This window comes from Rhincodon typus, chromosome 33, assembly GCF_021869965.1.
Source record: "Rhincodon typus isolate 14 chromosome 33, sRhiTyp1.1, whole genome shotgun sequence".
Lineage (NCBI taxonomy): Eukaryota > Metazoa > Chordata > Chondrichthyes > Orectolobiformes > Rhincodontidae > Rhincodon > Rhincodon typus.
In genome coordinates this window covers 30,907,932-30,925,681 of record NC_063364.1, presented here as the reverse complement: position 1 = coordinate 30,925,681, position 17,750 = coordinate 30,907,932, and the positions used below count along the sequence as shown (strand labels likewise).

Below are 17,750 nucleotides of genomic sequence, written 5' to 3'. Positions count from 1 at the left end.
CCAGCAATGCAAGCCTCTCACGAAAGAAGATTTTGGGAATGCTTGTTTCCTTTTGAAGAGGCAATGGCTGCAAGGAGATTTGACAGAGATGCACAAAGTCATGATGGGTCTAGACAGAATGAAGAGGGAGAAACTGTTCCCACTCGTAAACAGATTGAGAATCATAGGGTACAGATTTAAAGTCTTTTGCTAAAGAAGCAAATGGGAGGTGTAGAGAAACTTTTTCACACAGTGAGTGGTGTTAGGGTCTGGAGTGCACTGCCTCCAGGTGTAGTGTAGGTAAGTTCAATTTGGGGCATTCGGGAGGGCATCGGATAACTGTTGTTTCTATTTCAATCATGTTCGTGGTTCCACGGAAAAGGCAAGAGTGTGGAAGTAACTTAAAATACTCTTGAGCCAGTGTAGACTTGATGCGCCAGATGGCCTTCTACGCCATCACAATTGTGATTGTAATACATTTGAAGTAGTTGAGACTGGAGGTAACTATAAGCCTTTTGCAGATATTTTTAATCAACCTGTTCAGATGGCATAATCCACCTGGAACAGGTATTTGGGATTCATTCACGGGATGAGGGTGTCTCTGTCCAGGCCAGGATTTATTGCCCAGAGGGTCAGTTGAGAGTCAGCCGCATTGCTATGGATCTGGAGTCATATGTGGTCCAGACCAGGTAGGTAAAGCATTAGTGAACCAGATGGGTTTTTTCCAACAATTGACAACAGATTTGTGGTTAATATTACACTTTGAATTCCAGACTTTTGTTTTTTATTGAATTCAAATTCCACCATCAGCTATGGTGGGATTTGAACCCAAAAAATTACCTGGGTCTCTTGATCAATAGTCCAGCGATTAATACCACTAGGCCATCACCTTCCTTGGCCCAGAGGTAGGGACACTATCACTACACCATAAGAGACTCAAACAAAACATTTGTTTCCCTGTGGTATCCTGCCCTCCCTCTGCCAAGGAGGAAGTGAGAAGGATTGGGTGATACTTGGCTGTTTGAAGAAAAATAACTACTTTAAAATGTTTACCCCTCCTACTGTCTTTCCTTCCCATCATGTGGCTTAATCTCCAGGGTAATTCAAGTAGTGTAGGCAATACACAATGACTGTGCATCTTGCTGTGTTCTTTCTGGTTGCATGTCTGTCTTGCAGTATTGTATTGGATTTGATTTTCCGTGACCTCTGATCAGCTCCATTCTCAGTCATGGGGCTGAGAGGTAACAAGTAGCTTTGCTTAGCTCTTCACTTAACTTCTCTGGTTCTCCTGCAGAATAACTCCATCTCCCCATCGGACAGCCTGAGGCCCAATGAGAGGAACAGCAGGAGTTCCTCTGAGTATCTGGATGCAAAGAAACGAAAGGTGGAAGAGAAAGAGGCCATGAACAGATATGTAAGTTGGATTGTACTCCTGTTTTTGGAAGGTTGTGGATTTAGTGAGACTGGGTTGGTGGGATGTGTATGGATTTAAAAGCCTCCCAAAATTTGATTCTCCAACTCTACTGTCACCAGCCACGGCTAAGCTAGGGGGCAGCACTCTTGTCTTTGAGTCAGAGCGCAGGGTTTGGGGTTTTGGTTCAGAACGTCGAGTGCAGAATCCAGGCTGACCCTCACAGTTCTGAGGGAGTGCAGCACTGCCATCTTTCAAAATGTGTAATAAATTGACATCCCAGCCACCTCATTATGTAAGACATCCTATGGCGCTATTGGCGGAGGGAGAGCTGGGCTTATTTTACCCCCCCCCCCACCACCACCACCCCCCCCCACCAATACCTCATGGTGGTTTGTGCAGAAGTTGGCTGCTATACTTCCTACATTTTAATGGTAAGGTCACTTCAGAAAGGACTTGATTGACTCCTGTGTTCGCTCTTTCTGTGCAGGTGTCAGAGGTATGTGTGCACTTGCAGCTTCTAAAACTAGAATCTGGGAATGACATTAACATGCCACTTATCAGTCACTTAGAGGGAGCGTTACTCAGCTGTAACACACTTTTTGAGATGTTTAGATGTCGTGAAAGGCACTGTCCAATTAAAAGTTTTCCTTTGTACATTTATTGATCTCCTCCTAACCTCTGGTGTCCATTGAATTCACCTAGCCCCTTTTTCTAAAAAAAAATGTTTTTGATTGCTTTACATTGAAGGTGCTGTCTGGAGCAGGTGCTGAAAGTGTTAGTTGTGAAGTGAACATTGGTCAGTCTTTTAACTGGATGCTGGGTAACTTTAGTTTCTCTCTTTTTTTTTCTCTCTCTCTGTGTCTCTCTCTCTCTCTCTCTCTCTCTCTCTCTCTTTCTGTAGGACAGTGATGGCGATAAGAGCGATGACTTGGTTGTAGATGTTTCCAATGAGGTAGGAATTAGTGATTGTTGTTTTTCATTACACCAGGAAATGACGGGGAGGTGTTGGCCTAGTGATATTATTGCTGGACTGTTAATCCAGAGGCCCAGGTAATATTCTAGAAACCCAGGTTCGATTCCCACCAAATTTAAATTTGATTTTAAAAAAAGAAATCTGGAATTAAGAGTTAAATTATGACCATGAATCCATTGTCAATTGTCGGGAAAAACCCATCTGGCTCACCAATGTCCTTAGGGGAGGAAATCTGCCATCCTTACCTGGTCTGGGCTCCATGTGACTCCAGACCCACAGCAATGCGGTTGACTCTAAGTGCCCTCTGGGGCAGTAAAGTCTGTGATGCCCATATCCTGTGCGTGAATTTAAAAAAAGAGTCCTGATCATACTGTGCTGATTTTTTTTCTCTCTCTTTGAGTGGCTGGCGCAGACAAAACCGCGATTTTAACTCTGCCTTACTGAGGTTCCTTTTTGTTAGAGGAACTTTTGACCAAGGCCAGTAATATGACGATGGGCATCTTTCTAAATTTAGTGTAGAAATTGACGAAGCATTCACCTCCTTCTCCCCACCCGGTCTTTTGCACTTCGTGGAAGTTGGGATGAATCCTAGAATCTGGAAAAGAGTGACATTACTGTCACGTTTCCAGGTTTCCTGTTGGATGTTAGTTCTCGTGGGAGATTCCAATTTGTTTATCTGATGTGTATTTTTTTGCTTTCTGTCTCGCCAAGAGAGATTTACAGAATAGCTTCCAGAATGTTTGTCTTTACCCCTAATTCTGACCATCTGCTTTATTCTGTCCTTGTTAAGTAACCAGTGACTGTGTCCCTGAGTAACTCTGTATAGCTTGTTGCCTGGTGTTGTACTGGATTCTGTGAACATTGGCAACCCTTAATTCTGCAGGAGCTGCTGGTGGTTTTGTGGTAATGTCACCGGATTTTTGTAATCCACAGACCCAAGCTAATACCCCGCTTCAAACTCCATCACATCAGCTGCTTTAACTTGCTTTCAGTTTTATCAAATGAATCTCTGTGATCATGACCATTAACAATCAGTCTTTTCTTGATTTTTAAAAACCACACACATATCTGCTACACTGATGTTGTTGAGGGAAGGTAATCTGCCACCTCTACCCAGTCTGACCTACATGTGACTTCAAACCCACTTTGTTGTAGTTGATTCCTAACTGCTGTCTGCACTAGAAACGTAGACAATAGCTGCAGGAGTAGGCTGTTCGGCCCCTTCAATCCTCCACCATCATTCAAAATGATCATGGCTTATTGTCTAACTCAGTCCCCTGTTCCCGCTTTCTCCCTATGCTCCTTTAGCCCTAAGAACTGTATCTAACACTTCTACCTTAAAGTACAAATAGCTGAGTAAGCCTCTCAGTTGAAGCACATTTGGGGATGAACAACAAATGATCACTTTGCCAATAATGCACATATCCCCTAAAGCTTCCTCACTAGCCAATGTAGACCTTGTCCAATTGGCATCAATGTCCCTCATGATGAGAGAAGTGTGTATTGACCATTGTTCCCACTTCTGTACAAACTCGTAAAGCACAGGGCGAGACTATAGAGTCTGTGCCATCTCTGAGGGAGTGCTCTTATGATTCCTGCTCCTCAGCTTTGTTCACATGAGCAGAGAATTATCATTTCATGTACTTATCCAATTGTCTTTTTGAGAGTTGCCGTTGACTGTGCTTCCCACCACTTTTTTTTTGTCTTTAGGGAGTGAATTCCAGATCACAATGACTTATTGTGTTTAAACGTTTCCTCCTCTTCCGTTCCACAACAGAGACCTATGCCAAAGGCTTTTTTTTTTAAACAGGCCAGAGTGGAGGCCTTCCAGCCACACTATGTTGTGGCTCGCACAGTAAGACCGCTCCTGGCCGTGAGTTAGGAGACAGAGCTGTCTGTGTCCACAGCAGGAAGCTGTGCCGTTGGAGATAGTAGGGTTGGGGTTTAGTGGGGGGTAAAGAGAGAGAACTGGCAGGCCCTTCTGGAAATGCCGCTCCATGACCTTTTAGAAGCTTTGACCTTTTGAGTGTAGTGTGGCGTGGCGTGAGAGGGTTTCGAACGCTGTGAAGAAGTGACAGGCTCATGGGAAAGGAATTTTGCCGCTATTCCTGGAAATCTGGCTCTTTGGTAAGAGTTAAATTGTGTGAGGGAGACCACACAGGCTCATCTCTTAAACATTACCCAATCACCGTTTGTCAGTGTCTCATTCCAACATTTTGTGTTTGTGTTTATAATGGCAGGATCCAACTACTCCTCGTGTCAGTCCCAGTCACTCACCGCGGGAGAATGGCCTGGACAAGGCCCGAGGGATAAAGAAAGATGCACCCAACAGCCCAGCATCCATTGCGTCATCGAGCAGCACCCCCTCATCGAAAACAAAAGATATCGGCCACGTGAGTATAGTCCATTCCCGGCCTTCTGTACCACCCACCCCCTCTACCGCTCGCGCTCTGTGTCCCCCTCGGTCCCTAAAAAAATTTGATCCCAGACCTGCCCATCGAGGTCAGATGTATCTGGTTCCAAAATTTGGCGATGGGATGGAGAGCGCAGTGTGGTCAGTGAAATCCTGATCATTGTCTAGGCAGAGCAGCCAGAGTTAATCCAGAGTGATCCCCAGTGCTCTCTAATCATTCAGCATCATCTTCCTCCCCGCCCACCCGCCATTCTGTCCCCCCGCTCCTCCAGTGGGAAGGCGTTCAAACAAGGGGAGCAGGTAGATCTGTGAGAGCAACAGCTGGGCAAGCGTTTCCTCATTTTAATGGAGGAAATGGCCCAAGGTTAAGTGGGATTCAAATACAGTAGCCACAGAAACATCAACAATTCTTTGATTCCCACTGTGTTGGGTTCAAACACCAAGGAACCTCTTGTGCCTGGCAGTTCCCCTGTGACACTGTTGGTCAGTGTGACAATCGAGTCTCTTCTGATTTTGTTGCTACACAACAGGAAACATGTTTGGCCATCCACAAAGGACTCTGAGCTGATAACCCCTTAGGGTTCAGGGAAATGACTTAAAGTGAAACATTGATTCTTCGGGGAAAATAAGTTGGATTTGGGTTCGATAGAAGCCTCTTAGAAAGAAAATAGTAAAATGTTATGCTTTGTAAGTTGCAGCACTTTGCATTGCCAATGTGCTGCATTGCTAAATGAAATAACTCTCCATAATTTTAAATTCTGAGCAGGTAGTGAGTTACACTATTGTCAAATGCCTGGCTCCTTCCTTCTCTAGTATTGTCCCTCTTTCTTGTTTCTTGTTCCACTGTACAGTGGTTACTCCTTCAGCCAGCTGGCTATCGTTTGCTGGAACTCTCTCTCCCCCCAACGCATCTGCTCCTGCAAAAAGCTCCAGAGTCATTGTAGCAATCCAGGCTGTTACAATCAGTGATCCTTTTTCCTTTCAATGACTTGCTGGTGTCATGTACTCCAGCAGGATGGGGGAAGGGGCTGTGGGACGGGGGAAGGGAGTGGCCTTGAGTCAGAGTTGAAGAACAGGAGAGGCCCAGAATCACGTGATGACATTATTTTGAAACGAACCTCGCAACACTCGATGAGGTTACAGACCCATTGTGTCGCCAGTGTTAGACAGGGGAACATTTGAGGACTTACTGTATTGTGCTAGCAAAGGAAGGGTTGAAAGTAATGGAGACTGATTTAGCCGTAGCTGATTTTATTTTAAATCTGTTGTGTGTGTGTGTGTGTGTGTGTGTGTTGGTGTGAATTCCTACAGGAAGTTAAGGCTGGTGTTAAATGGAATTTTGCAGCAGGTTTGATAGAGACATCGATGTGTACACCATGCCCCACCAACCTGATGTCACTGGCTTCTTACCACATCACTACATTTTGTTTAAGAAAAACAATCAAGGTATCTGCAGAACTTAGAAATACATCCATTTTTCCATGGGCCTTCAACTCTAGTCATGAAAAGATGTTAAACACAAATCCTTCATAGGAATCTGGATGAGGAATTCTGTGGACACCTCCTGGTGGTAAAGCGGGGGGGAGCGGAATAAGATAAAGAATGAACTGATTTGGGGAGTGCAGGTGGGGTAGGAGGAGAGCTCGAGTTTAAATGTAAGCATGGACCAGATGGGCCAAATAGCCTGGTTATGTGCTGTAAATTCCACATGAGCATCCTTACCCAGTGCGTGGTTAAAGTGTAGAACTTGCTTTACTGATGTGGTTGCTACAAATTGCACTCGTGCATTTGCAGGCAAGCTAGGTGGTGAGGTACAAAAGGACCCGTTAGGCGTCTTGTGACACAGCAGTAGTGTCCTCATCTTTGAGCCAGAAAGCCCGGGTTCAAGCGTCACCTTCCCCGGATGTGTTGTAACACATCTGAGCAGGTTGATTTGAAAATAAATGAAAGGACCTGTTGATGCAGTGGGAGGGGGCTAGTATGCAGAATGGTCTGTTTCTGGGCCAAATGCCTGCAGAATTTGCTGCTTCTCCGCGGCTTTTTTAAAAACACAAAACCTATAATACTTGGAGTATGAAGGCTACAAACAAGCTCCCTCCAAAGAGTCCCCAACAGGATATGATCTGCTGAAGGTTTACCCACGCTGAACATAGTCAGCCATTCTTGTGATTGCAACTTATCCGGTAATTCTAAGGTGAACTCAGTGTTGCTTTAGTAAACCACATGGTAAAGGGTTTATGTAAAAATCCCCACTAACAGCCATGCAGTGGAGAAATCCATGTCTCCCACTGACCCACAATCTTCCAAGGCAACCTTTTGCGTCTCAGGAACTTATTTGGCTGCAAAATGCTTGGACCATTATAAGGACCTGACAGACTTTATCTACAATCCTCATGACTTTATAAACCTCTATAAAGTCACCCCTCTGCCTCCTACGCTCCAGTAAATAAACAGTCACAGCCTCTCCTTATAATGCAAACCCTCCTTTCCCATTAGGGATTTCAAGACTGGGGGCATATTTTTAAGGTGAGAGGAGAAAGATTTAAAAAGGACCTGAGGGGCAAGTGTTTTTTTTTTTACACAGAGTCGTTCATGTGTCCAATGAACTGCGCAAGGAAGTGGTAGATGCGGGTACAGTTACAACGTTTAAAAGACAGTTTTGGTTAAGTACATGAATAGGAAGGGTTTGGATGGATATGGGCCAAATGCAAGCAGGTGGGACTAGTTTAGTTTGGGAACATGGTTGGCATGGACTGGTTGGACCGAAGGGTCTGTTTCCATGCCGTGTGAGTCTATGACCATGACTCTTTGACTTCAATACAAATATTGCTGTTTGTCAAACTCTGTCACTTGGGCTCTGAAGATTTTTCCTTTTTTGTTTTTCCAGAATGACAAATCATCGACTCCAGGGTTGAAGTCAAATACGCCAACCCCACGGAACGATGCCCCGACCCCAGGTACCAGTTCGACACCAGGGTTGAGAGCAGGGAAACCCCCAGGCGTGGACTCGCTAGGTAACTGTCTTCATCTCTGTTTCCATTCGCAGTCATTTTGGCTCCAGCTATACTCATGAGCACACCACCCCCAAGGTCTTGGTATGGCTTGTGTTCCAAAGTTGATGGACATGGCGAACTAACAGCTAACAATGCTTGTGATCGTGTGTACCATCTAAAGATGCACTACAGAAATTCACCAAAGATCTTCAGACAGCATCTTCCAAACCCATGACCCCTTCCATCTAGAAGGACAAGGGTAGCAGATACATGGGAAGACCACCACCTGAAATTTCCTCTCCAAGCCAATCTCCGCCCTGACTTGGAAACGTATCACTGTTCCTTCAGTGTTTCTGGGTCAATATTCCTGGAACTCCCTATCAGCGTCGTGGGTCTACCTTCAGCACATGGACTAGAGCAGTTCAAGAAGGCAGCTCGTCACCAATATCTCATGGGCAGCTAGGGACGGGCAATAAATGTTAGCCCAGCCAGTGATGGCCACCTCCCAGAATGAATGAATAAAAATCTGCACTGAGTGTCTCTTGGCCCGGTGACCCAAATTGACCTTGGACAGAATGTAGTAAAGGCTGATCAGAATGAACTCCAGGGGTTAAATCACAAGGAGAGATCTCACAAATCAGGGTTGTATTTCCTGAGTTTTAGAAAGTTAAGGGGTGGTCTCATCAAAGGGGAAATGATGGGGTGGGTTGAGAAAAACATTTTTTTGCTGGTTGTGGAGATTGGTGCTGGGAGTCTAAACATTTGGGTGCAATTGGAAAGTCATTCTACATGCAAAGTGTGGGTTGGAACACCTTCCCAGAAAGACCAATCAATTCAACTGTTGATTGTCTATCTCCAAATGGATAGATATTCATTTAAAATTTTTAAAGGATATAGGCCAAAGGCAGGTATTTCGGAGTTTGGTCATAGATTAACCATGATCTCTTTTGAATGAAACACAAGGGACCAAACATCGTTCTCTCTTCCCTGTATGTAACCATTTTTAATCTTCTACTGTTCAAATTACTTAGACACAAATGGACAGGCTCCTGTGAACTAGACTTTATAGAAATTAGACCCTTTGGAAACCTATGGTGTTTTCAGTGAATTCTGCCTGATGTGTTTATTTTAGAATTCAAACTCTCAGTGCAAAGCAGGAACTTTAATAATGTAAGGTGGCAATACTTTCCCCTTTCTCCAGTTCACTGGATAAGTGCTGGAGAAGTCAGTTGAAATGACCCCATTTTTTTGACTCGTGATCTATTGGAAGTCACTTCACCTGAAGAAGGAGCATGGCTCCGAAAGCTTGTGTTTTCAAATAAACCTGTTGGACTATAACCTGGTGTCGTGTGATTTCTGACTTTGTCCACCCCAGTCCAACACCGGCATCTCCACATCATCTCTACACAAAGTGGTTTGGGTTGGTTATCCCATTTAAAGATGGTCAATGAGTGTAAATTGGTGGAGATTTTGTGTGCGTGCCTGTATGTGTATGTTTACTTTTGATGCAGATTTAAGTTTACATTCAGCAGTGGTTGAATCATTGGTTTCTTAAGTTTTCTTTTAATAACTTGGCCAATGCGGTTTCACCCCAATACTTGGTTTGCGACAGATTCCTGCAAATTAATCTTTTGATTCTTGGAAACTCCAGCCCAATCCTAGAGTGTTGGCAGCTCTAGATCCATGTTGTACATTGGGATGGTTTTGTGTTAAAGTGCATGTGCGTGTGTGTGTGTGTGTATACAAACGCAGCTGGCTATCATCGAATCAGAGTCCCTACGGAGAGTGGAAGCAGGCCATTCAGCCCGGCGAGACCACACCAACCCTCCGAAGAGCATCCCACCCAGACCCAGCCCCCTACCCTCTCCCTGTAACCCTGTATTTCCCATGGCCAGCCCGCCTAACCTGCACATCTTTGGGCTGAGGGAGGAAACCCACGCAGACAGAGAGAGAATGCGCAAACTCCATACAAACAGCTGCCTGAGGGTGGAATCATACCCGAGCCCCTGATACTGTGAGGCAGCAATGCTAACCACTCTACCACCCATTACGACTTGCCAGAGAAGTTACTGACAGGCTTGTGTGAATTGTTTGTTTTTTTGCCTCCAGCACCGACCCTTCGTGCCCCGATCTCTTTGGCTGGTTCGTACGCTCCTTTTGCAATGATGTCTCACCACGAGATGAATGGCACACTGACCAGTCCCGGAGCGTACCCTGGGCTCCACAGCATCTCGCCACAGATGAGCGCAGCTGCAGCGGCCTATCGATCTCCTATGGTGAGCTTTGGAGGTGTACGTAATGAACTTCACTTTCTCATCACAATTCCTTGCATTTTTTTTCTCTGAATTAAAAGTGGGCTGTTACTGACAGCACTTGTTAGTGAATATAAACTCAATTGTGCATTGTGTCTCTCTGAACAGGTCAGCTTCGACCCTCATTCCCATATGCGAGCTCCTGGACTCCCTGCCAGCCTTGCCTCCATACCTGGAGGGAAACCGTAAGTCTTTTCAATGCCTTTGTGTAGCTTGGGAAATACGGTGAAAGTGAGTTATGACAGTGCTCATTCTGCTGATAGGACAGGAGGTATCATAGCTCACAAAGGAAAGAAATCTTTCTTTGACATCTTGATTTGTTCAGTAAAAACTGGAGTTTTGTTGCGGTCCAGTTACAGCGCACAAGCATGCAGAATGCTGGAGAAACACAGCAGGTATGACAGCATCTGTGGAGAGAGTTGGGGGCGTGACCGTGCAGTGATAATGTCACTGGACCAACACTGAGGCTGGTGCTCGGAGTTCAAATCCCACTGCGGCAGATGGTGAAATTTGAATTCAATAAAATCTGGAATAAAAAGAAAAGCTAGTCTAATGATGACCATTAAACCACTGCCGATTGCTGTAAACAACCTATCTGGTTTACTAATCTCCTTTCCCAGGGAAGGAAACTGTCACCCTTACACCTGGTCTGGCCTACATGCGACACCAGACCCATAGCAATGTGGTTGATTCTTAACTGCCCTCCAGGGCAATCAATGCTGGCCTAGCCAGGGATGCCCACATCCCGTGAGTGAATTTAAAAGACAGAGTTGATGTTCGAGTCAGTATGGTACTACTTTTTATTGAAGAGTCGGACTGGACTCGAAACATTAACTCTGTTTCTCTCTACAAAGATGCTGCTAGACCTGCTGAGTTTCTCCAGCAATTTCTGTGTGTGTTTCAGATTTCCAGCATCTGCAGTATTTTGCCTTAAATCCAGTTATAGTACATACTCAGTTGCTGGATGCCAATATTGCTGTTATACCAAACTATAGGCTGTTGCTATTCCAAGCCCAGCCCCAGAATCGTGAGCTCTGGTAGGTGGGAAAAGGGAAGAAAACATTCCGAATTACTTCCACTGCAGTATGTGTGGAACCTGGGGTTATTATCCACTGAGCATCTATGGTTCTGAGGAAATCCAGTATAGATGCTGAACAATGTTCGACATTGGTTTAATGGATTAAGTAATGGTACACATTTGAATTGGTAGAAGGAGCAGGAAATCAATGAAGATGGATGTAAAATTAAAGAAGCATCAGCAACCTGTTCCCTTTTTCCTCCTTCATTTTTTTCTTCCTTTTTTATTAGTCATACAGCATGGAAACAGACCCTTTGGTCCAACCAGTCCATGCCAAACATAATCCCAAACTAAGCTAGTCCCACCTGCCTGCTCCTGGCCCATATCCCTCCAAACCTTTCCTGTTCATGTACCTATCCAAATGTCTTTTAAACATTGTAATTGTACCCACATCCACCACTTCCTCTGGAAGTTCATTCCACATGCAGATTTTTAAAAAGAATTGCCCTTCATGTCCTTGTTACATCTCTCTTCTCTCACCTTTAAAAATATGCCCCCTCATCTTGAAATCCTCCATCCTAGGGAAAAGACAACTACCATTAACTCTATCTATATTTCGCATTATGTTGTAAACTTTTATCAGGTTGCTTCTCAATCTCCTACACTTCACTGAAAAACATCCCAGCCTATCCAGCCTTTCTTTATGACTCAAACCTTCTACACCCGGCAACATCCTGGTAAATCTTTTCTGAACCCTCTCCAGCTGAATAATATCCTTCCTGCAACTGGGTGACCACAACTGGACGCAGTATTCCAGAAGAGACCTCACCAATGTCTTGTACAACCTCAACATAACTTCCCAACTCTTCCTCCTCTTTCCTCTCGAGCCCACTGCTACCACCAGCACCGACCCAGCAGCATGTTGTTGGAACCTGGGGCATGCTGCTGGAGTGTTGGGAACAGCAATAGATCTCACGAGAGCATTGGATAAACACCTCATTTAAAAATGACTGGGCTACTGGAAAGGGATTAATTAGACAGCTCTAGCAAGGGGTCAGTATTGATACAACAAGCCCAATGGCTACCCTCTGCACTATAAGGTTTCAGTCTGGAACACTGACCAATTCTTGTAAATGCCCGTTATGTTTCGGAGCTGCTGTGTGCTAGGTGAATGCTGAATATTTTGTTTTCTAAGCCTGTTATTTAATTTCTCTCTCTGCCTACCCCACCCAGAGCTTATTCCTTCCACGTGAGTGCGGATGGACAGATGCAACCTGTTCCCTTCCCTCCCGATGCCCTGATTGGGCCCGGTATCCCACGACACGCCCGGCAGATCAACACACTCAACCACGGGGAAGTGGTGTGCGCCGTCACCATCAGCAACCCCACGCGGCACGTGTACACGGGAGGCAAAGGCTGTGTGAAAATCTGGGACATCAGCCAACCTGGCAGCAAGAGCCCCGTCTCACAGTTAGACTGTCTCGTAAGTGCAGCAGCGGCGGCAGCTGGGCTCTGTACCGGGCAGGAGATGTCGGGCTTGGAGCTTTAGAGCTGCTGTGCAGTTTATGACTGGCTTGTGAAGGGGGTGGTGATGGTGGGGGGTGGTGTACGGAGAGGGGAGGGATTTCTAAATGTTTACACGAGAGCGAGCATTCGCCTTCACTGAAGGAACCTGGGGCACCCACTGATGGGCACTGTTGGCTCGGGTGTCAGCACGTTCTATATACAGAGTGATTTGACATATGAATGTATTTATTGGCCTTTCCTAGCTGCCCCTTGAGAAGGTGGGGGTGGGCTGCCTTCTTAAACCGTTGCGGTCCATGTGCTGTGGGTAGACCCACAATGCCCTTAGGGAGGGAATTCCAAAGACTTGCAATTATTTGTTATCTTTTTGCTGCATCTGATCATCCCAAACATTTGCAGCCAATGAAATGAATTGTAACGGAAAGAGTTTTTGTTTCTTTCGCTGTCTTGAAATTTCTGAAAGGCACCTTTTCTTGCTTTCTGAGACTAATCTTTTCATTGTCACTGACTCCTCCTTTAGACGCGAGGCTCTTCCATAGGAACTATAGCTTCTGTATTTGTGGTGATGGATCTGTTCTCCCTCAGATATATAATCTGTAGAATTCACTGTTTTCCTTCTTCACTCCTCTTCCCATTAAACTACAAAGTCACAACACGCAAGAAACTCTTTTAATTTCTAGCCATCATAGTATCTAGATAGGCATAGCACAACAGAAGTTAGCAACAAAAGATTTTTTTTTTCCGAAATTACTGGCACTCACTTGATAAAAGATATGTTAATTTTGAAGGAATTTATCACCTTACTGAGCTCCTGATTTCCTGGTCCTAATTAGCTGCGTATTCCTTTGTTCTCATTTTTGCCCTCGCGCTCTCGCTCTCGCTCTCTCTAGCCAAACACCTTTTCCATCCACTCCTTCATAGCCACACTTCTCCCTCTGTTCCACATTTCCTTTGATCAGTCACCACCTCCATTATTTCCCCACTGCGACGTGGGCCTGAATGCACCCACGCTCCCCATTTACTTTGTGTGCTGGTTGTAATGTAAGAGAAGCAGCGGCCAGTTTGCACATTGCAAGTTCCCAGGGACATCAGTGAGAAAGCATGAGGCATAAACACTGGCCAGGACACTGGGGAGATCTCGTTTTCTCTGCCAAACAGTCCTATACCCTCCTGAGGGGGCAGGCACATTTTGAGCGGCATGGTGGTTCAGTGGTTAGCACTGCAGCTTCACAATGCCTGGGTTTGATTCCAGCCTGGGTGACTGCCTGGGGTCTACACACTGTGTGGAGATTGCACGTTCTCCCCGTGTCTGCGTGGCTTTCCTCCGGGTGCTCCGGTTTCCTCTCACAGTCCAAACATGTACAGGTTCAATGGGTTGGCCATGCTAAATGGCCCATAATGTTCAGGGGTGTGCAGGCGAGGTGGATTAACCATGGTTAATGCAGGATTACAGGGATAGAGTAGGGGGCTAGATCTGGGTGGGATGCTCTTCGGAGGGTCAGTGTGGACTTGATGGGCCGAATGACCTGGTTCCACACTGTAAGGATTCTATGATTTTTACTGCACCGTAGCATCGACCTGGATTTTGTGTTCAAACTCTGAAACAGAGCTTGTGGCACAATCTAGAGCTTTGAAGTGAGAGTGTTACCTGTGGAACTGCTATTACCAGCTGGACACTGGGAGTGAAAAGCCATTGAATCATACCCACATTAAACAGGCTGTCTCTGATGTGGAGGGTGTTCAGAGAAGGTTTACAAGAATAATCCTGGGGATGGAGGACATGTCATAGGAGGAGCAGTCGAGGACTCTGGGTCTGTACTTGATGGGGTTTAGAAAGATGAAGGGGGGGGATCTGACTGAAGCTTGCAGAATACTGAGAGGTCTGGATAGAGTGGATGTGGAGAAGATGTTTCCATTAGTAGGAGGGACGAGGACCTGAGGGTAGAGTTTCAGTGAAGGGATAACCCTTAGAACTAAGATGAGGAATTTCTTCAGTCAGAGGGTGGTTAATCTGTGGGACTCCTCGGTGCAGATGGCTGTGGAGGCCAAGTCATTGAATGTTTTTAAGACAAGAGATAGCTGGTTCTTGATTAGTCAGGGGACCAAAGGTTACGGGGAGATGGCAGGAGAATGGGGTTGAGAAACATATCAGCCACGATTGAATATGGAGCAGATTCAAAGGGCTGAATGGTCTAATTCTGCTCCTATATCTTATGATGTACACTGTAGCTTCTTGCTAAGTGGCTGACCCAGACTGAGCTGAGTGACTGACCTGAACCACATCGATTTTGTTAACAGTAGTTAATTTTCTGAAAGATGATTGTTACTGACCTCCTTTCTTTAAAAGAAAACAGTAAACAAAATAAATGTTGCTCTAATTGAATGCAGGGGTACTGAAACTCCCTTGATCCTCTGAGCTCCAACATTATTATGACAGTCTTGGGCATTTTGAAAAGAGATTAAATTCATGTTTGGCGATGGCTGATTTGACCTCCCCGAGGGTATTGTAGGGAAAGCCATTAAAGTGTGTCCAGCAGTGAGATTTATCAAACTAAACCACTTGGATGTTCTAATGGAGTTCAGGAACCCACTGTTTGGAGGTGAGCACCCACAGCTTTTCCAAGTCAGTCTCAGAGGCCATTCAGCCCATTACACAGTTCTGATACTCAAATAGATTCTGACAGGTCTGTACTTTAACTGGATCTATTCAGCTGCAGGCCTTTACTACCCAATCCTGACTCTAACCAGCCTCCTTTTTTTTTTTGAAGCTTTTAAGTAACATAATGTCAACAGTTTCCCTTTCAGGGGGAAGAAAGTTCTAGATTTGTTGTTATGGAGGGTTTCCATTTACTGCTGCTCCTAATTTGGGGTTATACCCGCTTTGTCCTGGACTCTATACCTTCCAACCCAGAAGGGCAGACCAAGCCTTAGTCCTTGCAAGGGGTGGATTTAATTTAAATTCAGTGCTTCACTGTCTGGAGTGAGGCTTGAACCCACAACCTGGTTGTTCTGAGGATAGCATGCTGAGCCATGCTTAGGCTATGCACTGATGTGATGCCCTCTGCGCTGTTTTGTCTAACATGCTGTTTTTTCTCCCCCTGCCCCCGCTCTGACTTTCCTCACAGAACAGAGATAATTACATCCGTTCCTGCAAACTCCTTCCCGATGGCCGTACGCTGATCGTTGGGGGGGAAGCGAGCACGCTAACGATATGGGACCTTGCTTCCCCCACGCCAAGAATCAAGGCTGAACTCACCTCCTCAGCGCCTGCCTGCTATGCACTGGCCATCAGTCCTGATGCTAAAGTTTGCTTCTCCTGTTGCAGCGACGGTAACATTGCTGTCTGGGACTTGCACAACCAAACACTTGTCAGGTAAGGTTGCCGGCTCAGTGGTTAGCATTGCTGCCTCGCAATGCCCGGGACCCGGGTTCAATTCCAGCCTTGTGTGGAGTTTGCACATTCTCCCCGTGTATGTGTGGGTTTCCTCCCACAGTCCAAAGCTGTGCAGGTTAGGGTGGACAGGCCATGCTAAATTGCCCATAGTGTCCAGGGATGTGCAGGCTAGATGGGTTAGCCAAAGGAAATGTGGGATAATAGAGATAGGGTGGAGGGCTAAGTCTGGGTGGCAAGCTATTCAGAAGGTCAGTGCAGACTTGATGGGCCGAATGGCCTCTTTTCACCCAGTAGGGATTCTGTGATTCTAAAATCACAAGTCTATTTGTGCTGTTTGAAGTTTCTCATTTGTGTCTCGAATTCCCCACTCTGTGTGATAGTCTGTGAGCAAAGAATAAAGGGCAGAATGTCTGTCCCCTTCTAAGATTCGATTTCACCAACTACCTGCATCATTCCAAAGTGACTGGAAAGTTAATACCCAGTTTGCCCCTCGGCCTGAGAATCATGGAAACGAGAGGAATAAATGCAGCAAAATTGTTTTTTATGCTATCAAGGGAGTGGGGTGTTGAGGGTTAGGGAATGCCACTTACAATCAATCATAATATAAACCAGAGAATACTGGTGAAACTCAGTGGGTTTGGCAGCATCTACGGAGACAGAAACAGAGTTAGCATTTTGAATCCAATATGATTCCTATGTGAGTCATATCAAACTCAAAACACTAACTGTTTGTTCTCTGCACAGACACTGCTGGACCAACTGAGTTTCTCCAACATTCCCTGTGTTTTTCGCTCTTTCTGATCTCAATCATCTGCAGTTCTTTGTTTTTTTTTTATGATCACAGTTTAGAATGGAATGTCCTGTGTGATTTTTTTAGGCAATTTCAAGGACATACAGATGGTGCCAGTTGTATTGACATTTCCCACGATGGCACAAAGCTATGGACAGGTGGTCTGGACAACACAGTGAGATCTTGGGACTTGCGAGAAGGAAGACAGCTCCAGCAGCATGACTTTACCTCACAGGTGAATGTCTGGCCATCAGTGGGGTCAACTTATTCTTGTTTGTTTTTCAGCGGACAGATATTGGTTGGTTCCATCCTGTCACTTGTTGAAGGAATCCATCAAATATCTAGAAATGTACTTTCTTGAAATTGCTGTCACTAACTTCCTCGGAGTACATAGTGTGCCTGGTCTGATTATTTCACAATCAGTGTTCTCACCAGACCTGCAGAGTGCTGTCATACAGTTGGTGTTATTTCAGTAATACACTGTCATTTGTCCCAATCATACTTGGGTAATAAAGGATTGCCTCCACTACTGTTATTGCCAGGAACTGCCAATACTTCACTTTTATCACGGTGCTGATCTTTTAAACATCTAACGTTGAAGGATGCATTTATTAATCCTTCAGTTAGCACAGAAGCTGGTAGTCACAGAACAAGGACACTTGGCCCATTGCCCATATTGGTTCTGGGACTCCACTTCCCTACACAATCCCCAACTCCTTTTGCACTTTTCTGCATTGTGTTGATCAGGATGCCAAGGGAAGTTTGGCCTGTAAGAACGCAGTTAACACGAGAACCAGAGATGACAAGGTGTAGAGCTGGATGAACACAGCAGGCCAAGCAGCATCAGAGGAGCAGGAAGGCTGACGTTTCAGGCCTAGACCCTTCTTCAGAAATTCCTGCTCCTCTGATGCTGCTTGGCCTGCTGTGTTCATCCAGCTCT

The 17,750-nt window shown here is 45.4% G+C and overlaps 1 protein-coding gene across 18 annotated transcripts in view; it reads left to right on the top strand.

Annotated features, from left to right (window-relative positions):
• tle3a (TLE family member 3, transcriptional corepressor a) overlaps nucleotides 1–17,750 on the top strand; it is a 97,946-nt gene that overhangs the window by 69,539 nt on the left and 10,657 nt on the right. For 13 of the 18 annotated variants that reach the window (XM_048615906.1, XM_048615905.1, XM_048615904.1 and 10 more), the window contains 9 exons: nucleotides 1,274–1,393; nucleotides 2,295–2,345; nucleotides 4,607–4,759; nucleotides 7,667–7,793; nucleotides 9,882–10,063; nucleotides 10,193–10,269; nucleotides 12,336–12,585; nucleotides 15,752–15,999; nucleotides 16,898–17,045. In XM_048615906.1, coding sequence (XP_048471863.1) covers nucleotides 1,274–1,393; nucleotides 2,295–2,345; nucleotides 4,607–4,759; nucleotides 7,667–7,793; nucleotides 9,882–10,063; nucleotides 10,193–10,269; nucleotides 12,336–12,585; nucleotides 15,752–15,999; nucleotides 16,898–17,045 — 1,356 coding nt within the window. The remainder of the gene's footprint in view (nucleotides 1–1,273; nucleotides 1,394–2,294; nucleotides 2,346–4,606; nucleotides 4,760–7,666; nucleotides 7,794–9,881; nucleotides 10,064–10,192; nucleotides 10,270–12,335; nucleotides 12,586–15,751; nucleotides 16,000–16,897; nucleotides 17,046–17,750) is intronic. The other 5 variants (XM_048615908.1, XM_048615909.1, XM_048615902.1 and 2 more) reach the window with 2 other exon arrangements.